General features: G+C 30.9%; 1 protein-coding gene across 1 annotated transcript in view; it reads left to right on the top strand.

The window, feature by feature from the left end:
- LOC129228017 (ubiquitin carboxyl-terminal hydrolase 32-like) overlaps positions 1–23,568 on the top strand; it is an 83,534-nt gene that overhangs the window by 4,514 nt on the left and 55,452 nt on the right. Inside the window, exons 2-14 of the mRNA XM_054862647.1 lie at positions 1,496–1,623; positions 1,885–1,990; positions 4,561–4,682; positions 6,264–6,423; positions 7,096–7,227; positions 7,582–7,689; positions 9,032–9,156; positions 11,001–11,069; positions 13,143–13,226; positions 17,498–17,559; positions 18,332–18,437; positions 21,736–22,020; positions 23,004–23,126. Coding sequence (XP_054718622.1) covers positions 1,496–1,623; positions 1,885–1,990; positions 4,561–4,682; positions 6,264–6,423; positions 7,096–7,227; positions 7,582–7,689; positions 9,032–9,156; positions 11,001–11,069; positions 13,143–13,226; positions 17,498–17,559; positions 18,332–18,437; positions 21,736–22,020; positions 23,004–23,126 — 1,610 coding nt within the window. The remainder of the gene's footprint in view (positions 1–1,495; positions 1,624–1,884; positions 1,991–4,560; positions 4,683–6,263; positions 6,424–7,095; positions 7,228–7,581; positions 7,690–9,031; positions 9,157–11,000; positions 11,070–13,142; positions 13,227–17,497; positions 17,560–18,331; positions 18,438–21,735; positions 22,021–23,003; positions 23,127–23,568) is intronic.

Below are 23,568 nucleotides of genomic sequence, written 5' to 3'. Positions count from 1 at the left end.
ATTGGCCTGTTAATTTAACATATCGTTGCCTGAGAGCAACAGTGAGATATCTTATCCTGGGGATAACATTAACATATCCTACTTTTGCCCATAGTAAGATAAAAATATAAAGTACCTGTGTACATAGCTCAAAACTATCTGCAGGAATAAAAATCAACATGCAGTGGGTAGGTAAAAATTTTAGTAAGAAAAAGCTTTTTGCTTTTAATCTTGCGTTCGGGAAAGCAATAATGAATATTTTTCATTAATTTATCTTCAAATTTTGAAGATAATCTGTGTTTCATATGGATATTATTAACAGTGTTTAGTCAATGCCCATATCTACAGCAAAAGTATCTGCACAACATTAAATGTATCCACTCACACGGCATGCACGCATACATCTATATTATCTAGGTATGCTCATGCCTTGAGGCGATGATATATCAGTTTTATAATAGTTGACTATGTCTAAACTCATCATGGCAATACTATGGTGATACTTGGCAATATATGACCATTCGCAACAAACTTGGCTTATATTGGCTAGTGGTCACCAAATGATAACATTACTTTAATCTGCATTATAGGTATTAGCAATTTGTCCCAAGAAATGTGTAAAAGATGCCATTTTAAGCATCCAAATGCAACCAAAATGGCAGGTACACAGCTGGATCCTAAGGGCAATTTTAATTTCAAATGTTTCTGAATTTCATTACTTTTAACTTCTGATGGCAAAAAGGAGTGGGGTTATAAGTTTGATGTGTTTGTGTGGTCTGTGACATCATAGCTCCTAAATGCATGAAAGTGAAAATCAAAAATCAGAAATGTCTCTTACTCATCTCAAATTTCAAACACAACTATGCATGTCAGTGAAAAACAGCCATTCAATCCAGAAACTTCAATAAATTTCCTTCAAAATAATATCAAACCCAAGGGTATTGCTTTATGTTCAAAAAACCATGTTGTGGTTTCATTTAGCATTGAATGACACTTTTCTAATTCTGATAGAATTTGTTTGGAGTTTCCAAGTCATGTAGTGCTAGAACTGTAATCATTTTCAGTGATTTTGAATGCAATTCCAAGCCTTTATTTATTTGATTGGTAACAATTTGATTGTTTTGTTAGAGACAAGCAGGACATCTGCTGTTCTGTGACGTAATAGTTTCTGGTTTCTTTGTCTATTTACTTTGCTTCATTTCATTTTTGGTTCATTTGTCGTTTAGTTTGCATTGGTGAACCATTCATTCTTCTTTTTATGCACTGATGAAGGGGCTTGTATTTGATAGCTCAGAAACAACTGTTAGCTGAGTTTTTAACTTCTTTTAAATGCTTTTATTTGTGCTTTATACACGTTGTGTCATTTTATTTATTTTACAGTACAAAGTTTTGACTGCTTTTTTACAATGATACTCTAGTTTCATTTTATTTTTGTTTTTACAATGTTTAACTATAAACATGCTTTTTAGACTTCTGTAATAAATATTCTTATAAAACGTTTTTAAAAAAATTTTAGTATCTGACGGAGAGTTACGAAGATTAAGAGATGCTTTTAAGCAATCTGCAAACTTGAACTGTGTCATAACTAAACCGGGATTCATTAAGGATGTTTTGGGAGAATTTGTTCCATTAAAACTTGCTGAGGTATGATGCTCACTTAAGTAACTTAGTAGTATAAGTTAATTACATTATTAGAATTCTAATATTATCTCAGTTTTAAAATATGTAACTTTGTTCCATGTACAAATGTTTCTTATACATATTAAAGTTTCTGTGTTTTAATGTAGGTATTCAAAAAAAAAAAGGCTGAAGAGTTTCATATTTTTTAAACATTGCTGAACTAAAATGTTAAAATTATTATTTTCTGTTTCATTTTATTAAAAAATATGTTTTTGCCATTCTTAGTACATTTTTCAAGCATGTGGTGGAACAAACAAAGGCATAACTTTCAAGGATTTACTTTGTGGTTTGGTGCTATTAACAAGAGGTGAAGAATCAGAAAAAATAAAATGCAAGTGACCTTTTACTAAGCAAATTTCATTTCTTGATTATTAATAAGTTTTCAATATCATTTAATAATGTGATTTGTAGCTGTAAACTATTTTTAATTTGAATTCATTTAAAACTTCATAAACAAATCAATTGTTGTAAATTATTAGTTACGAGCATGGTTAGAGAGATTTTTAAAAATTTAAATTATTCTTGAACTGTGATGTTGCAGTTCTCATTCATGGAAAGCTAATTCTCACTGTGTTAGAACATAGAAATTGCACTTCTATAGCTGTGAAGTTTTCATTAATTTTTAACAATGAACTATGTGTATTTTTTGACATAAATTTTAATAGTGGTTTGACCAGTTATGGTCGAACTCACGTAATTATGGATGAACTAAAATCTAGTCATAGTCCTACTAGTTGAATTCAATTACCCGTACCAATTTATCCGGTTGCCATACCCAAAATGAAATTGCAAGTTTTTGAAAAATATGAAACTAAAATGCATTTTTAGGACTACAAATAGAATGTTTTCCTGGGAGAAAACTCCCTGAGCCCCTTTTTGCCCCACATCATGGAGTGGATATTATACTCAGTGTTAGAGTTTATATTGTCAATACTTAGACCTAGTAGTGACTTTCTCGTATACCAAGAAAACTGAAACCCATTATCTATCTTTCCCTGTGTTTGAGATACATTTCAAATAATTGAGTGGCCACCCATTTCATACACCCGCTTACTTTTTTCACCTTTTGATGGCCTGCACATTTCTATCTCGGGCACATTATATAAAAAGTGTTCATAGTTTTTATTTATCTTTTGTACATCAGCCCACTTAAAATTTCGTTATAACACAAGCATAGTTGTTTCTGAAAATTGAATTTTGTGTTTACATAGAAAATTAAAACCTTTTTTTTAAAATCATTTCTAGAGGGGGGGGGGGAGACGAGAGAGGTGATACCACAAATTACCGCCCTGGGTGTCAGCCATGCTAGGTATGCCACTGCTATATAGCACACTTAATGTTATGAAATCGTAAAAGAGGAAACAAAAAATCAAAGTTCATACATGGGATGCATGAATTTCACACCATCTTTGAAAAAGTTTTTTTCTTGTCAATTCCTTTCATCCTTGGCTGCTTAGCTCCTCTTAATTAAACCAAATGCCCAAGTTGAAGAATAGTGAGAAGGAAGAAAAAAATTGGCTCAGTACCAAGTTTATATTGAGGATGAGATGTGAAATAGCAAATGTTTTCAGTAGGACCGACTGCAAATAATTAAAAATTTGCAAAAAAAAAAAAAAAAAAAAAAAATCTCAAATCCGAGTTTTTCTTTTTATTATTTCTTATTTTAACCAAAAGTTCCAGCAGTCAAGTCGATGAATATTAACATGGCCATAGTAAAATTACGATTCTAAAATTGTTTTATACATTAAACATATGCTTTTTTCCTTTTTTCAATCTTTCTATAAACAATGCTATCTTTTTTGCATCTTTATTGGTAATTGATGTTTCTGTCACTTTCGATTATTATTAAGTATTGTTTAAAAGATAGTGAATATTTTCTTCTTTTTGTTAAAACCTTAATTCAAAATGTTTCAAGTAAAATTCTGTCAAATTTTGAATGAATGCTTAGTTGAAAAAAGTTTTAAAGTAAGTTTTTTAACGTAAAATCTACCGTTTATATTTTTTCCGAAAAAACAGGTATTTAATGTGATACAAAAAAAAAAAAAAAAAAAAAAAAAAAACAATTACTTAGTGAAATATGGTTGAACAAGTTCAAATGTATGTATGTGGCTAAAGTATAAAAGTGAAGAAATGTTTTGTAAGATTTTCTGTTAAGAAAAGATGAAAACTGCTTTTACAGCCTGGGTGCACTAACTTCATAATAATTACACCTATTTACTCAACTCTTAGTAAGGTATAGAGTAAAATGATCTAAGTGAAGTTACTTAATAATTTGCAAAGTTCATGTTTATTTAATTCATTTGAAAAAGTAGGGCATATATTCTTATATCTAATTACATTTTTATAGCATTATAGCATTCAAACAATTTAGTTAGTTTCTAAAATTTTGAGACCACATTTTTTTTACACACTAGATGTCAAGCAATTATGTACTTTTTGTCCAGTAGTTGAATTAAGGATTTGAAGAGTGCTCTAATTATTTTTTTAATGTGCCTGTCAGGATGCTTTTTCGCATCCTTTTTCTCAGTACAGGGGTGCTCTACTGGGGGGGGGGGGGTCATGACAGCACCATTGAAATTTCTAGGAAGTGGTATGTTTCAATTGATTTTTCTTTTATTTCAGGGCGGCGGTTATGGTGTTCGAGGGCGGTGCCCTTGCTTTTGGGTGGGAGGGGGATGAGACACTCCTGTCTCAGTACCTAGGAAAATAGTGCAATGAATTGCCCTTTTTTTGTTTAATTTATGCATATCTATATGCTTATGTGTATAGCAAATTTTTGTTATTGTTTAGATATTGTTTTTTTATATGGCTGTAGTGTAATAAGTTCAAAGACTATTTATTGCAGGTTGAAATTCTTCTGTAAAATTTCTCTTTTCATTGACTGATCTTTTCTTTCTGTAGTTATATTTTGTTTATGCTGCAATGAAAGTGGCACTCATGTTTCAAAGGAGGACTTCATTCGTTTGGTTCAAGCTTGTGATAATGGCTATGTTCCTGAAGCTGTTGCAGATCTATTTTCTGACGTGAGTTAAGATATCTAGTTCTGCAGTTGATTGTCATGGTGAAAATGTTACAATAATGGAATTTAGTGATGTCTACTAGCAATACGGTCTGAATATAATAAAAGAATTTGTTTTAAAATGAAATTTTTTTCATACTGATGTTTTGATTTGTTTAGTTTATCAATTACTTTTTTAAGGTAACAGTGGTTTTCAAACATAGTTTTATTTGTTTTAACTTTAACTATTTGTTTACAGAAAATATATTTAGGACATCACTGACTTGTTTTAATATTCCAAAGTCTTGTTGACAAAGAATGATTTTTGTATCAATTCCAGCTTCTATTAGACAAGTCAAATTTCCTTAAGTTTAATTAAAAAGTCATGTTTATGATTTCTGTCAAACAGTTAAAGTATTTAATCAAATTGTCTTAATTTAAATAGAAATTCTATTATTTATGAGTCATTCTCATTAAAATGGTCATTTTGAACACACAAAATAAAAAAAAGTTGAACACATTCAAAACATATAACATAGATGCATGCAATATAGGTGAAATGTTCACAATACAAGGTCATCCCATTAACAATGAATACCAATACAAAAAAATATCCCTTTCAACGAAATACATTTTCAGCCCCGGTTTAATTTAAGCTACATTTTTTGAATTCCATTATTACGAAATTCCCGTTAGAATGAACAAAATGTGTGCCCCTTGAAGTTCGTTGTAACGGGATTTCACTGTATATAAATGAATAAATTAGTTTCAAAAATTAAAAAGAGTGTACTTTCAGTAAAATATTCAATAATTTAAGCTTAGAATAATTATCAAAATCAGAATACATAAATAAACAAAGTTTTGAATTGGAAAAATTAGAAATAAATATATTTAAAATAAAAAAAAAGCCTTCTGTGAACAGATAGTTATTAAGAATCCTTCCCTCACTTTATGCATAGTGATGGAAAGACAGTATTCAGGGACTAAAGAAATCACTAGGGAAGTTGCAATGAAGAGTAAAGTGATTAACTCAACCAGATTACCAGATTGTAATTTTACCAGAAAACAAAAATACCAGATTGCAAATTAGACAACAAAAAATTACCAGTTAGATTGTAATTTTATTATTTTTTAAATATATCCTCCTCTTCTCTTTGAAGAAATAAGTTCACTCACGCAGATACTCATGACTCAAAAGTTTAGCCATAATTTTTCAAAACTGATGGCTAAACTTTTGAGTCATGAGTATCTGCATGAAAGTATCAAAAGTTAGGATAAGTGCTTATATTAATATGTCTTGTGTAATTAGTGTTATTGATGTTAAGTGTTTTTATTTTTTTGTGAGGACGAGCGATTTGCCTCTTATCTTTTCCAATATATTTTTTTTCCAAGTAAAGACATCTGTGGCATTTGAAATTAGCTTTTTCTTGTCTTTGCTATGCAAACTTATAGGGGATAATAGGCTTAAAAAATCTTATTTTTCTATGCAAATGCATTTTAAAGCGCACATTATTACAATGGGCAAATAATGACTTGGAACTCTGAAGTGGTTTCACTATAAGGAGACTAATTTTCTTTTTTAAATTTTTATTTTCATTTAATATAGAGTGAACGTGTGAGTTTTGATGAATTTCGGGAATGGTTGCTTCAGAAACGGGATGCCATTTCGCTGACAAGATGGTTGTTGCTGGAGGAAAGCACAGTCACACTATCAAATGAGTTGGAGACACCTACATTTTATCAGACCCTTGCTGGAGTCACACATTGTAAGTATTGGCTGGAAAGTTGAATTATTTTGATAGAATTTAATTAAGACTCTCTTTTCTTCATGTCGAGTATTTATGCTGGACACAGAGCCAGTTACTATTTGATATGTTTGCTTGAGTTTTGAAAGATTTATTTTTAGTAACAAAATATGGTGTACGTCAGAAAGCACCCGAAGGGGCGTGGATCAAACCCTGCCATGGAAGCACATAACGCTAAAGCAAGCAACTTTGCCCCCCTCCTGCCCCCCGCTCTCCAAGTCTTAAAGTCCTTTTGGCTCAGTGATAAAAGTTGGGTTATGTGCTTTCTGATGTACGCCACATAGATATGGTGTTACTTCTTTTTTTTTTTGTTTTTTGAAAATGTAAAGTTAAAAATCTCCAAGTTGTGCCCATAGTGGTTGAGTATTTTTTTGAATCATTTTCATTTTGCTTCCTTACTGTTATATTTATGATGGAAACTGATGCATTTAAACTGACAAACAAGAAGTTTTGGTAGAAATGTTCCAAGAAACATTTCCAGAAATATTCTTATGTACCCATAAGTGTGTCTGATCAAAATATTAGCTTTTTATTCAAGAAAAAAATATAGAAGTTATTTTTTTTAAACAGTTATTTTTCTTTTGTACCATACTATTTGTCACACCTATATCATATTTTAAATTTTGTTATTAGTACAAGAGAGTGATATCAATGATTTAGAAAAAAGGTACTGGATTCTGAAGACCCAGTCAAGGAGTGGTCGTTTGGATTTAGAAACATTAAGGCCCCTCATTTGTCCTCCAATACCAGTTGTTTTGTGTGAAGGTTAGTATTTATGAAATTTTATTGAGAAATAAAATTATTTAAACATTCAGGCATTTCTAAAAATCCCAACTTTTAAATGCCTTTAAACAAGTACATAGTAAGTTGAGTTGATTCTTATCTGCTTGAACCTTTCTTTCTATTTTTGTGTTTGAAACTGAAGTATAAGTTACTGTGTTATTACATATAAACATCCAGCCTGTAATTTGATGCAACTTCAGTATTAATTGCATATTTGTACATTCCTCTGATAATTCTATCTTGCATCATGTGTGTTTTGTTATGCATTTACATTATTACAAAATCCAAACATAAGTTTAGTGATTGATTAGCATTATTTTTTCTTGGCACTACCAGGTATTTTCAATGCATTTGATGAAAATCAAGATGGTCACATCGACTTCAAGGAAATGGCATGTGGAATATCTGCCTGTTGTCGGGGTCCTGTTACTGAAAGACAGAAGTGTAAGCTTTTGTTTTTTAAGGTTTTCCTTGTTCCATTTACTATGTGAGGGACCCCTTAGCTACCGAGAGGAAGACTATTTTTTAAATTCTGTGTTTACAAATATTTTAGCAAAAAATTAAATCACGACTAGAATGGCTGGAAACTTTTATTAATATTCTTATATGTTTTGTTATTTATTTTGTTTCCACGCCATACTCTCAATGAAAAGTTCTTGCTAATATTTCTATATTATTTATTTATTTTTATTTATGCATGTATTTATTTTTTGAGGAAGACCCAAGACATTTTTTATGAAACAGCAATTTTGATCTTCAGTTGTGGAAATGTTTTAGCTTTGTAAACAAAATAGGGGAATGTGGAGCTGAAATAGCGGGGCAAAGTGAAATGGTGAAATATTTGCTCTGTTTTTAGATCTTCCTATCTGGAAATATTTTAATAGTGTAGAAACATATGTTGTTCACTCCAGTCGGGAAAAAAATACCCTTGAAGATCAAAGCAATACGAGCAATTTTCAAACGTTGGTACTCATGTTGTAATTTTATTGCAATTAAATGATTATTGTTGAGATTATAAAATGATAAAGTTCTTGTTTTAACATTTACAATATTGAATGAGAGCTACAATATTTGATGCAGTATTTATTCATTTAATATTCAGCTTATTTTTATTTTAAATATTTTGTGCATCTCGTCAAATGAGCGTAAAAAAGAGAATAGAATAATATAGCTTCCGTAAAAATTCAATTCTGAAAAAAAAAAAAAAAAAAAAATCATCATCATAAAAGATCAGACTCAGAACTTTCATTGTGTGGACATAATGAATCAAGTGTGAAATTGAAAGTTTTTTGTCAACTGATAGCTAAAAAAAAAAAATTACAAAACAATTGAGGCAGTGAGAAGTAAAGGGATGTAAGTTGCAAAATTAAAAGTTTGGAGATAACCTGTACAAATGTGAACCTCTCCTCTGTGTTGGGGCCAGAGATAGTATTAGCAGCCATGGTAGGTGCTGCTGTACAGCAAGATTTAGAAAAAAAATTCAATGAAAGTCCACCTTGAATGTTATCTTTAAATGTGTTTTACTCAAAACTTGAAAGTGTCCACTTATATCCCTTTACTTCTCACTACCTTAATGTTTTTCATTACATTGCTGTTTAGTTATTTTATTTTGTGCGCCTGTGTGTTTTTACATTATTCAGTGAGAGCTTTGCTTTTTTTATGGCCCTAGGTATGCTATGTGCTATTAACTGCAGAGTATACTGAGAATTGTTTTCCTTTGGACTGACTTTTTGGACTTTGAAACTAGATTATGTGCTGAAAATTGTATTTTCTTTACTTTTTACAGTTTGCTTTAAAATATTTGATCAAGACCGGGATGGAATATTATCTGAAATTGAAGTGAAACATATGGTCAGTGCTCTGCTCTTTGTGCAAAATGAAAATAAAAATGATGCACAAAAGGAAACAGTGGTACGTTTAATAATTATGATTATTGTGTATCAGTTGTACAAACATTAAATTATTAGTAGAATTATTTTAAATAGTACTAGCTGTGTTGCCCGGCTTTGCCCGGCCTACTTTGAAGATAAAAACGCTGGAAAGTGATGTATATTCAACAATCAGGCTTAAATAAAAGAAAAAAAAAACATCATGCAAAATTTCCCTTCCAAACAGTGAGGACAAATATTTAAATACTTTTAAAAAAATAAAATGAGAAAAATGGATTTACAAAGCATAACCATAGGAACACAAAACAAAATAAGTTTTAAGAGAAAGATGGAAAGAAACAATGGATTCAAAAAGGGTAACCGTGGAAACGCAAAAATAAAATGGTTAACAACTTGTGAAGCAGATAAGAATTTTCGAACTTGATTTAAAAAGGCTCATAACTTTTTTCTTTTGGAGATAAAGGCCTAGTTTTTCGACCACAGGTCGAGATAGATCTGAAGTGAAAAATGTCCCTTTTTTCAATGGTGTCAAAAAGAAAACTATGGGACAATTCCTTCACCTTTTATTGATAGATTTAATGAAGAAAGTAATGCCTAAACTTCAGCTAACCTAAAAAAAAATTGAGCTAAAAACGCAAAAAACTCCCGCCGTAAATAAGGTAGAACATTGAAACAAATTGCTTAGAATGCGGAAAATTCTACCCTTCCCAACGATATGTAGTATTAATATGTGCAAGTAATTTTTCATCCCCATATTCTGGAATTTATGCAAAAATTGGGCCTAAATCGGAATAAAAAAAGAACTATTCATCGAATTTTTTTCGAACTGGTCTGCAAACCTTCTCAGGACTTAAAGGAACAAATTGTGAAAATTTCAGCGAAATCGGCCAGGTAGTTCTCAAGTTTTGCGCGTTCACACAAACAGACATTTTTTGAAGACTTCGTTTTATACTATGTAGGAGACTTATTGAAATATATATATTTTGTTTTACATTTGAAAAGTGAGTAATAAATAAGTAAATAATGTTTGTGTAATTCAGTGAAACTTGTATTGGATTGCATCATAAGTATATTTATTATACTTATGATTTTTTATTGTAAAATTTTTTTTTTTCTAACTGAGTTCTGTAACCTCATGCTTTTAATGCATCATTTAATGTAACATTTCCATAATAAATACAAATATTTCAATGAAAGTTCATTCCATAATTCCATTTGTTAAATTTACTACACTAAATTTTAATCATATTCTTAGATTAGATTTTCCCCTCTTTCATTCATAACTCATTTTTTAATGACTTTCATTTTTCTCAGTAAATAATAATAATAATAATAAATAAATAATTAAAAAATATATTTTTTAAGAATGGGGGAAAATATAATTAAAGAGCTTTAGCATTGCAAAATGTATTTTTATGCTATTGTTTTCCCTTGAGATGGTTTTGATTCATTTTTATTCAATGCAATGTGAAACTGATAATATTTTTAAAAGACTTTATTTGAGTTCTACAACACACTAAAACCCTTGGTTAGGGATATCAATCCGTATTTTAAACAAATAATGCTAAGTTTGGGTAATGCGAAAATTTTTTGCTCAGTGTTAGCAGTTTACCTCTGATGCCCTTTTAATGTTGCAACAAAATATAAATATGGGTTGTGCTGTTATATTAATTTAAAGAACAACAATTCTTAATTGTTGAAAAAAAAATGGCATAAGTTTTTAGTAATTAAATTGCAAATTTGTATTTGAACATTTTACTTTCATTTTAATTTCCTTTATTCAGCTACTACATTGGTGACTTTTTCAAATAATCAATCTGCTATTTAAAACGATTCAACTGACATTTTGATAATGCTTTGTTTTAGACTTTACTTTCAATGTCGGAAGTGACCGAAGTGGCAAAGGAATTGATGTCCAATCATGATCCCACCCAGGTATTTTTGAGATTCGTTTTTAAAAATTGGAATTTAGTAATTTTAATAGTTTGATTTTTCACAGACCTAAGATGCCTCATAACTTGAGGTTTTTTTTCTGCAGTTTAACTTGAGCATCTTTATAGCTACGGCATTATTCATATTTTTCAACAATCCTGTGATATTGATAGCTTTATTAAATTGGTTGACATGTAATTAGTAACACAGTAATGGGAAGTAGTAATGGGAAGATAGTAAATATGCAAACTGTATGTGATAAATTTACCAATCTGTATTTGTTTGAACACCTTTGAATTATTTCTTTGCTAATTCAAACAGTATTTGGAACTAAATTCTGGCAGTTATGAAAACACAAGCTCAGAAATAAGTTGCATGAGCACTAGATCTTTTGCGTTTCTTCATTTTAAAAATTAAGTTAAGTCTTTCTTTCAATTAATTTTTAGTAGTGATATTATGCAGGGCAGAAATGAGCCAAATTGATTCGTTATTATAAATATTTGTCTGATTCATGTTTCAATTTTTTTGTCATACAGTCAGAAGGTTCTGTGTCCAATTTCCCAATGTGATATTTATCTGTTGCTTCAGAAAGTATGGTGTTTTGATTCCAAAAAAAAGAGGGGGGGGGGGACAAAGCCTAATGATGCTAGCTTTGGAGCAATTTGCTAGCATAGTAAAATTAATTAAATGTTATGAAAAAGTTTTATTTTTGTTTGAAATTTTCTGGTAATTCCGCTGAATGTTTTTTTTTAAATTTAAATGTTACCTTTGTGTTGTTATGGGATGCAACAAAGAACAAAAGAATAAATGGGGGGGGGGGATGTTAAAAACAGTTAAATAGGTCTGAAAGTTCAAATTTAAATCATGAGAGTTTTCATCTAAAAGGTTTTCTAAACCATACTGGTAATTCAGTCAACTCACGATAACTCAGTCTTATAGCTCGAATGTTACTTTATATCAAAATTTTCTCTCGAAAAGGCTGTGAGAATTTTCCAAAACTCAAACTTCTAATAACTTAAAGGCTGTAGCTGATCCCTTGCTAATCAATCAACGCTGACATCTTCTAACCAACATTTTGTCCTGTTAGTGGATATCAAGCTCTATCCACCAGCACCAGGTTTGAAAGCTCTGATCATCTTCGTTATCTTCAGCATGATTTTTATTACTTTTTGAAACGTCTACGCATATTTTAAATAACATAAGTATACAAATGCAAAAGTGACGAGCAGCAACAGTCTCTGAGCCCACATTAGTCAGTTTATCAATTCTCAAGGTACATCAAAAGTTTGCTAAAAACTATTCATTGCCTACAGCCTGTTGAGGTAGTAATTTTTCCTAGAGAAGAATTAACATGGGATTTGAATAGTTTTACCATCTATGCTGAGATTGAACCCATGAATATCTTCAATTTTTATAAACTCAAATAACTGGACTCAAGGGAACTCATATAGGGGGGCAAGTAGCGGCTCAAGCCCCCCTCCTAGAAATGAGAACTTCCTTGCTTTTAGTTCTTTTTTCTTTGCAAAAATGTATAAAAATTATTTTCCTGCTATTAATGAATAAGTTATTAAAAATGTCAAATTTTAATATCTCTAATCAGTACTGAAATCGGTTTCCGTGGGGAAAATATTCTGCTTAACCATATGGAAAATTTTTGAGCCCTCCCCCCCACATAAAATTTTGTCTATGGGCGCCCTTGACTAGACTATATCCCCTATTACTTTCTTTTTATTCAAGAGTATACATTTTTAGCAAAGTTCCTCCTTTGAACCCTTTCAAAGAAATTAATATCATTCGTAATGCTTTTACCTTATCAGAACTCAACACCATATTGTCAACGAGGTAAAGGAGTGATGTGAAATAGTCCTATTGATAAATCTGAGCATTCTGTTGTCTTTGTTATTTGCTGTACTACTCTACAGACTAAACTAAAGTCTTGATTAATGAAGACACCCAGATCCATGACTGTTTCTTCTTCGCTAATGATTGAAATGCTGTACGATATACATTTATTGTCTTGTTCATATACTAATGTCTTGCTCCTTTATTATAATTATCTTGCTCCTTTATTTCTAGCCAGGAGCATTGACCCTAGATGAGTATCTCTTTTGGACTATTGGTAATACTTTGCCTCTTGAGTTTTTGAATGTATTGTTTCAGGTATGGATTTTAGCTCAGTTTATGCTCTTAGTTTTATGTATTGTTTCCCACTTTTCTGTTTTCTTCCTTTTTTTTCCCTCCCTCTTATTTTTCTACTTTTTCTTTGTTTGTTCTGTGCTCAAAATTGACTTTATTTAGCAGTTATGTGTAACAGTCTTTCGAGTAAAAGCCTTTTGCAGTTGTTGGGAAAACAAATACTGGATTTTTTAAACGTTATTTTTGCATATTAAGTGATAAACGAATAAATGTTCATAGTTTTCAAAAGTTAGCATTTATGTTGTCGTTTACTTGTATTAATGTCATTATCTTTTATAACTATTGAAGGTCATAATTGAAAAGAAAAACTAGTACCTATTGTTGTCAAGTTTTCAAAACTGCATTCAAGCAACTATGTTATTAACTATTTTAAACCCAGAGTTTACTAAAATGAACATAGTACATGTCACTAATACAGAAAAGTGTTGGTGTGTATATTATGTTCAAAGAAAAAAAAAATGCTATTGATCAAATTTCATATTGCTGTTCTACAAAAACAGAAGCATTTTCAGTGCATTTGTTTACAAAAAAAAAAAACTTTATTATTATTTTTTTTTTCCAGTTAAAAACAAAGTAAGGCTTTTTAAGGTTGTAGGACTTAAAATATGACATCAGCATAGCTTCATTATTTGTGTTTTTTGTAAATATGTAAAGGTCAGATTATAATCTCTTTATTAATCATCAAATTAAAATCCTTCAAAATCTTGATTTTTACAAATATAAATAACTTAACAATGCTACGCTTCTATCAACCAAGGTTTTTGAGTCATTCACATGCTTCAATAAAAGCCAAACCAATAACATAAGATAAAGGGCATACCAACGGCAAAAAAGTATAAAAATATCTGTCACAAATTTATTTTAGAAGCTTTTCAGGCTTAACTGCTATCAAAAACTGAAAATTGCAAGATTTATCACTGTATATTAATTATATTTACATTTTAAGGAATTTTCCATAAGCCACACGAATGACAAGGAATAAACACTTACCGAGGAAATGAAGTAAAAGTTGTAACCAATAAACAAATTATGTGAAGCTGTGAAAATGCAACTTGTTTCAGATTAAACAAACTGGAAGGTTTCCCCCCCCCCCCCCCCGTAGTATTGCCCTTCTTTGAAACTAATCTTGTATGGGATTTTTTTTTTTTTTTCAATTTCCAATCATTTGGATGAAGTTTTCCTGCATATCAAAAGCCTTTGAATTTGTTGAGGTTTGTTCAGCTTCAAATTCTTCAGACTTGTTATCACTGCCACTTGCATTATTTCTTTTATCTGCATTATCTTGGATTTGAGCTACAATATTCTTGGAAGTATATCACGGAAAGTATAACACTGGCACAGATATAATTTTCAAATACTACTTTAGTCTACAAGTTAAGAAATAAATAAATAAAAGACTAACATCACTTGTTCTCAGTATTTAAACTCATCACTAACTTTTGGTTGACTTCAGAGTGTTAAAGGGAATTTTCCAACAAAGGATAAGCTCAGCTGGCATTTAGTAGATATTTTATGAACCATAAAACTATTTCCAGGGTTCGTACGGGTCATGGAAATCCTGGAAAGTCATGGAAAAAAAATAACAGAATTTCAGACCTGGAAAAGTCATGGAAAATTGAAATTTTCATTGAAAGTCATGGAAATTTATTTCAAGTCATGAAAAAATGTCCTGGACAAAGAGAAAGGAACAGTAACTAAAGGAACATTAGAAATCTTGAGTGATTTAACAGTATAGCACATAAAAGCTATTAAAAGTGGAAAATTGAACGATCCAAAAATCAAATCTGAATTTTGGAATCTCATTGCATCCACTTCTATTGCAGCCGCTTGCCATTTTTTACGATGTGATTTTACTGCCTGGACATCACTTATATTTTGAATTTTCTGTTATTTTCGACACTTCTTATGTTTCATATTCTGTAGTAGCAAAGTTTCACGTTCTTAGTTTTGCCACGCCCACTCAAAAAAAGCAATTCAATTGCATGCGAGTTCGACTCCATCACTCGTAAGAACTTTATTATTAAATTTATCAGAGTTTATCTTAATTTGTTGAATGTTTTAGAAAATAAAGATCTTAAGTCAGGCGATAGATTACAGAAAAAGAGGAATTCTAATGCTCTAAAACAATAGAGCCCAACATACGCCACGCAAAACTAATCCATGCGACCTACTGCTACGTTCAATGTCGGGAATTAATCGTGTTTTGGAATTTCTGTACCTATTAATTTATATGCATTTGAAAATATGCAAATTTGTAAACAAAACAAATATAATTTTGAATCAGAAGATTGATTCATTACTGAATGGTTTTTTCAAAAGAGATCTGGTTTGGAAACGTAAAGAACTAAACTATGTGGCTTTACTTTAAAGAACCAAAATACTGTCAAGTTACGTGGATGTTTAAAGGCACTGTTGACACTAAAAGGTAACTTTTGAAGCAAATTTATTGAAACTTAGTGATGACTCATTCAACCTTTGTCCCATCCAATATCATTCTGTTTGTTTTTAAAGAAATATCAGACATTTAAGCATCATCATATTTGCTTCACTGCATTTTTACTTTACTTAAATTTATATGATGAAGACAAATAAGAATAGTTTAGTTTTTTAAGAGTGCACTTATATTTTTTCCATAACGAGTAAGTGCTTCAATGAGGCTGTGGCATTCATATAGACGTTTTGCTCGAAATGTGACTATTCGGCGCGAAGCCCATTTCGGCGCGACCCATTTCAATACGAACTGTTCAAAAATCGAAATTGTCTGCTTACAAACATGCCAAAGATTGCTTCAAAATTCAAGGTATCTTTTGTTTTTAAGTTTTGTAAAAAGTTTTATGAAGTAATATTTTTAAAGATGCATTTTGTTTTATTTTTTATTATTAGTTGATAAAATATAAGTTTAGAAACATCTCCATAGTTTTTCGAAGTAGATAAGTTAGGAGACAACATTGACATTTTTCTATGAAATTTAAATATAAAACTCCTTAAATTTAAATGGATTTTTTTTTCGTTGCTGATCATTAATTTGTGCACTTGCTTAAATACCTTTTATGTAAAAAAAAATAAAAACTGTCAACTAATAATAAGATGAATTTTTATATTTGTCATTGGAAAAAGTTAACATGTTGAAAAAATCACCCGTAACCCTGCTCTCTATAAAGATTAAACACAAAACAGTTCAGCATTGATAAATAAATAAATAAATAAATAAATAAATAAAAAATTGACAAAGAGGTAGGACCTGTACTGGCATTATTTGCTAATTTTTCAAGATATTATCCTTATGTTATCGCTGTAAAACATACGTGGATCACATATGCTCCCTCCCCCCCTACACTGTAATTTTTAAAATTAATTTTAACTAGCTTCTAGAGCGCCAAATTCACATACTTCTTCCAGAAATCTTTTCTCTTCATTGAACTAAAATTTCTAAAATTCACAAAGTTCAAAATGCAAAAATCTGGCGCTGAAACGGCTGGCGCCGAAACGGTCGCGCGAAATCGTAACAAACCCGTTTTGCTAATGCTCATTTCCAAATATTACCAAGTTTGAGATTAAATAGTGCTTTTCTCTTTGTGTAACGAGGTCATGAAAATTTTCATTGAAGTCATGAAAAAGTCTTGGAAAAGTCATGGAATTTTTTTATCCAAATAGAGTATGAACCCTGTATTTCTTGCTTTGCTTTAAACGGGATTTGCTAGTTAAAAGCGAGTTTTGCTCTCATAGACTTAATATTGTACTAGTCAAATCTTTCTTACTTCCTTGCTTAATCTGAATTCTCTATAAATTAGGGCTCATTATAAGAAAGTTTGGCTGTATGTATTTGTGAAATTTATTTATTATGTGTGTTATCTTGAAATTTGTTTACAATGAATGTTGAAATTTGTTGTGATGTATTTTTTTGAGGTAGTGAGAAGCAAAGGGATGTAAGTTGCAAAATTAAAAATTTGGAGATAACCAGTACAAATGATAGGAGAACAAGGGCGCAAGAACTTTGGTGCAAGACATAGTACTAGTAGCCCTTGTTGATGCTGCTGTGCAGCATGATTTGAAATTTTTTTAAAATGAAAGGCTACCTAGGATCTGAATTTAAAATGCGATTTACTCAAAACTTTTAATAGTCCACTTACATCCCTTTGCTTTTCACTGCCTCATATGCAATTTATAATGTCATTTAAAATGTTTTTACTTAAAGGAATAACTTCGTTTGATTTTTATTTTTTCTTCAAAATCAGGTATGCCACGTTATTTTTGGTCTTCGTCCATATAATAAAGAGGAAGAAGGTGATATCATTAGGTGATTTCAATTTGCTAGATTTACTTCTTTCTGCGTGATATTTGTATGTTTGTGTGCTAAATTGAGATCAATAAATGTTCTATATATATGTATTGAGTTTTATTCATTATTTTTTGTTTAAATGAACAAAAAAATCCTGTCATCATGTCTTAAATGCAGGATAGCTACTAAATATTATCACACTCTAAAAAATTAAGTTATATTCTATCATTTGGTAAAATATTTTAATCTCTCTATTTCTGTGATTGCTAACTTTCTAATAATGCAGATAATTTTCCTCTGGTCATCTTTGCTAAGTTAGTAAAGGGAAGTACTTCAAAATAATTATTGAAAAAACAGGAAAAACTTACAAGATTTTGCAAATAAAATTTCTGTGGAAGAGAATATGGGTAATAGAACGGTGCAAGTTATCAAAAAGGAAATAAGAGTTTTATTCCCTTATTGTTTCGGTTAGTTCTTTGGCAAGAAAGAGCATTAAATTTAGAGATTAAATCAATAGCTTGTACGTTTGATTTAGTCATTTTGAGTAGTGTCACTTTTGTGGACAGGGTGTGGTATGTCTTGCTATTTTATGTTTTGTTAAATGTAATGTCGCAATATTTGTAATAGTATTTAGTAGCCATCCTGTGGATTGTTTAGATCACTCAGAAAATACTGATTTTTCATAAAATTATTAGTGATTATTTTAATAGTGTTTTTGCTTTACTGCGTTATTTAGATGCATGTTAAAAGGAGAATGAAAGTAAATTGAGGAAATTGTTTTTAAATTTAGATCTTGGATTGACAGAGAAGAGCGAAGAGGGATGCAAGTTGGTCAATACTGGTATCTCATATCAATGGATTGGTGGCTTTCTTGGAATGAATACATTGACTACCAGGTGATATTTCTTTCATGTTTCAAAAACTGTTCTATTGCATTGAAGATAATTTCTTGTTATTTAAGGCAAAAACCTCAATGACTTTGGTTCGTTTGAAATCAAAAATTGAGCCATTAATTGAAAGTAATGCAAATCTGTATTATGATCAATGATATTGACCCTTTGCATGTGCATACAAACCATGTTAATCTAAGAAAATACTAGCTAAGTGTGGCTTAATTGAAAACTATTCTTTTGGAATTTTACTGACTGAACTAACTGAACTGTACGTATAATGCACTTAATGAAAAGTATTAGAACACTTTCAAAAATTTATTTTTAAGAATTTCTCGAGAAATACCAGACCAATTGTTCTGTAACATTTGTTGCATAAAAAGTATGCTTCAGCGAAGTATTTTCAATATGACTTGGGAAAAATTCTTCATCATAAATAGCTGGGAATAAGCTGTAAATTTTAGCTATTAGTTTGCACACTATACACAATGATTTTATAGATGTTCGTGAAAGTATGAGTTATATTCACCAAGGTAATGAGCATTTCTTTCAAAAATATCAATTTTGTTCATATGCTCTTGGCTCATAACATGCAGAGTTTCCGTCAAACCTTACCACACTCTCAGAAAACTTGATGGAGAATAATTATTCTGAAATTTGAAATGAAAATATTGAAATTTTGATGAAATATGATCATTGAAAGCAATTAATTTCTTACTACTCATCCATAAAAGATATAGCTATTTATAAGTTGCAAAATTCCCCATCTAAGTAGATTTGGGAACAAAAAAAAAAAAAAAAATCTCAGAATGAAAACACCGGCTGGTTACAGTTCAATTATTCTTGGATATGCGATGAATTTTGAGGGATGTATCACATATTTGTAACACTTACCTGCAATCTTTTAGTATAAATCATGATAAAAGTGTATAAATTGTGGGCAAGCCTTTATAATTTACTGCATTTCCTACATCATTAAAATTGAGCTCAATAGATCGCTGATATTTATCTAAATTTTGAAGATATTCAACTGTTTTTGAGCAATCATGATAGCTTATTGCTTTCATTTGACTGTTTTGATATGCTATCATTTTATTTTCGCCCCGCCTCCCACTGCAGCACCACTTTCGACCGGCCTCACGATGCTGCTCCTCTAGCGTAAACTGTGTCCGGGTTGCATCCATATCCTACACACACACACACACACAACAACACAAACACACTTGCATACATACAGACACCTACATACACACACATAAACACATACATACACACAACTACCCACACATTCATGCCTGCACACAGACAAACACATATGCCTACTACACATACCCCGTCCCCACGCACACAAACACTCATACACACAACTACCCACACACTCATGCCTGCACACAGACACAAACACACATGCCTACACACATATACACATACCCCCTACACACAAACACACATACCCCCACACACAAACACACACGCTTACATACATACATACATACACACACTCCTGATTGTGAAAAACATAATTTGAATTCAAGATGGCAAAATTCAAATTAATTTTTTTTTTATACGTTGCCAAATTACTAAGAAATTTTGAAAGCTATAAATTGGTATCTTTTGCCCATGCACAGTTTGAAATTAATTGCTTCAAATGTTCATATTTCATCAAATTTTCAACAATTTTATTTCAAATTTTAGTTATGATTATTCTTTTGTATGTTGTTAAGTTTGCTGAAAGTTTGATGGAAAGCTCTGTTTTGTGAACAAAATTGATATTTTTGAAAGAAACACTTAAACCTCTTGAGTATAAGTGACACTTTCACAAAAGTCTGTAAAATTACTGTACATAGTAACTTCTGAAATTTGCAGCTTATTCCTAGCTATTTACAATGTGATGAAGTATGTTCAAGAATCTGTTTGGGTTTCTTTACTCTTCTGCTGGTCTCCAAAAGGCATGGGTGATTTAATTTTTACTGAAAAATAATCACTGAAGAACTTTTTGCATGACAAATGTTACGGAACAATTTGTCTTATTTCTCATGAAATTCTAAAAACAAAAATTTTTAAAAGTGCCCCAATACTTTTTGTTATATAAGTGTATCTGCAGATGAAGGCAGCTTATTCAAAATTAAGTAATTAAATAGAGTTAATTTCAAAACTCAGGAATTCAATGTAAAATTGTTAGTACAGTAAAACCTGTGAAGTTGATCACCCTTGTAAGTTGACCACCTGTCTAAGTTCACCGCTATTTTCAGGTATCTATATCATATAATTCAACCTCTATAAGTTGACCACCTGTTTAAGTTGACCACTAAAGTAGTGCACCACAAGTGGTCAACTTACACAGGTTTCACTGTATTTTGTTTTTGACATTGATAATTACATTTGAATCTATAATAAATGATGTAGAAAGTTAACCAAAAAGCCGAGAAGACACAATTAAAAGATTTTTGGTTATTTGTTCGCCATGATTTAAAAAATTTATAATATATTAATTTGGCTAGTTCAAAAAAGATATGAGAGCCGTTATCTTGAGGTTTTGAAGCTGCAGGAGACAAATGAGAAATACATCACCAATGAAAGGGAGCATTGCGTAGTACACCAAGCAAAAGTTAAAATTAAAGGTTACTAAAGAGATTTGGGTTGTAAGGTTGCATACTTATAAGTACTATACTGGTTTCACAGGCAATATCGACTAGATATTAATAAAGAATAGCTAAATTTAGTGATTTCAATCATGTGCTTGGCTTGACCAAGAACAAATTTATGCCTAGCAGATGGCAAATGCAAATTGTATTGGTTTACTTTTTTGTTTTAAATTCAAATAAATTCCTGAAAAGTGGCACACCTTCTGGCAACCTGTTTGTTTGCTTTCATTCAATCTTTTATATGAACATAGTATAAATAATCTTTCTCTTTGTCTTCCTTAGTAAATGCAACTTTTTTTAAAAGTAATGTTTTTTCTTTCTCTTTCTCATTTTCTCAAGTTGATGATTTGTGTAATTTAAGTTTATTTCTTGTAAATTGGAAAATTTTATGGAAACCTTGCCTTAGTTAATGTGCATGTTTATTTTAATCTCATCTTATTCAATGAATTGAGTTTTGAAACACTTTCAAACTTACTTTGACGTTATTTTTCCATTACAATGTCATTTAAATCCTTTAAACTAAAATGTACCACATTTTTCAAAATACCTACAACTATTTTTTACTAAAGTATCATTAGACATGTCTTTTGTATTTTCAGTAGTACTAATTTACGAATTTCTGTGTTTTTAATGTTTTGATTTGGAAAATGCCACATTAGGGAACAATACCAAGTGGCTCATGTACGCCCACTTTTCCATCGGGCAGTCTCAAGCGTAACAGCAAGATGCAGCGACGCGTCGAAGGCAGTGTCGCTCAGAGTGACGATGGGAGCTCAAATGTTGTTTTATCGAGCGTGACAACTGTTGGAGAAGATGTTGCCTCGACATTAAGTGAAAGCATTAACAGCATTTTCAACTCATTGAATTGTGACGGAAATCTCAAACCCAATGCTGAACAATATGGGAATGGCTTGTTTTCGTCTAAGAAAAATACAACTTTGCAGGTGAATGAGGTTTTATTGTGTAAATATTGATGTAATATTCAAATTTGAATTGAGGCAGTGAGAAGCAAAGGGATGAAAGTGGATCATTTGAAGTTTCCAGTAAATCACATTTAAAGTTCTGATCCTAGGTAGGCTTTCATTGAAAAAAAAAAAAAAAAAAATCAAAATCATGCTGTACAGCAGCATTACTAGGGTTACCAGTGTTATCTCCTGCCCCAGGACAGAGGAGAGGTCCACCTACCATTTGTATTGGTTATCTCCAAATTTTTAATTTTAAATTTTGATTTTATGCCATTTTTGAAATTTTTTTTCTGCAAAACGTTTTGCAGTTGTTGAAGCATTTAATGTAAATAAATCTATTATTATGCAGCTTATTTCCTTTTAAGTGTGGCAAGGGATGCAAGTGGAGTTTTTTAAGTTTCGTGTTGATTCCCCCCCCCCCATGATATATTGCAGAACCTACCCAGGGCTGCTACTATTATCCCTTGCACCAACACAGAAGAGAGGTTCTCCTATCATTTGAACTGGTGGTTTCGAAATTTAATTTTGGCACTTACATCCCTTTGTTTCTCACTGCCTATGAATTCCTTTAACCTTCAAATTACCTCTGAAAATATGTAATTTGAAGGTTATGTTATGAAAACTTTCAACTACTTATTTTACGCTATATGATAAGAATGATCCAAAATACTGAAAAGCACTTATTTTCGCAAGCTGCAATGTTTGGCGAAAATTATATCATGGATTTTGCGAGCTGAAAGTTTCGTGAATTTTAAAAGAAGTTAACAGATAGTCTAAAGAAAAAAAATTAACAAGGCTTAAATTTTTGAGATTATGGCAGGCTTGCAAAAGTTAAAACCTTTGCGAAAATAAGTGTTTTTACAGTCCTTTAAAAATATTTTATATGTAAACATTCATATATCAATGCTAACAAAACTTTTGTTTGAAGTTCTCTTGTAAATATTTTAATATTTATTCCCTAGCCTCCTGAGATAGTCAGAACACCTAATCATTCACCAAATGTTCATCGGCGCACCTTTTCACATGTGCCACAACGCCCAACATCCATTGACAACTCTTCATTAATTGTTCCTAATACATTGAAGGTATGCTCTCTGTTCTATTTTTTCTCTCTCTTTTATTTGAATAAAAGTATATTTTTTGGGGGGGGGGGGGTATCTGCTTTAAGTATATTTGGGGGGGGGGGGTATCTGCTTTATGGTATTATTTTACAAACTCAATATTCAAATTTTTAGGATACAACATTAGTTTCAAAGCGTTGCAAAATAGTTTTCATATGGGAATTTTGCAATTTAAAGAGATAATTTAAATGCAATATTTCAAATTTAATTGATGTTGTATGACTCTCGAGTTAGTGGTTTGATTAAAAAAAAAGTAAAAGCTTCATAGTTTAACTAACTTTGTTATTCTGTACATCTGCATATTTAATGAGTTCAAAAAAAAGGTTTTTGAATTAATAGTCGAATTGTTTATTTAAAAATCATTGCAACTTATCCTATTGAACTTGGTTATTTCAAGTGGCTAGTA

The sequence above is a fragment of the Uloborus diversus genome, chromosome 1 (genome assembly GCF_026930045.1).
Source record: "Uloborus diversus isolate 005 chromosome 1, Udiv.v.3.1, whole genome shotgun sequence".
Classification (NCBI taxonomy): Eukaryota; Metazoa; Arthropoda; class Arachnida; order Araneae; family Uloboridae; genus Uloborus; species Uloborus diversus.
Note: the sequence above shows the minus strand (reverse complement) of the source record. Positions and strands in the feature narration are given on the sequence as shown.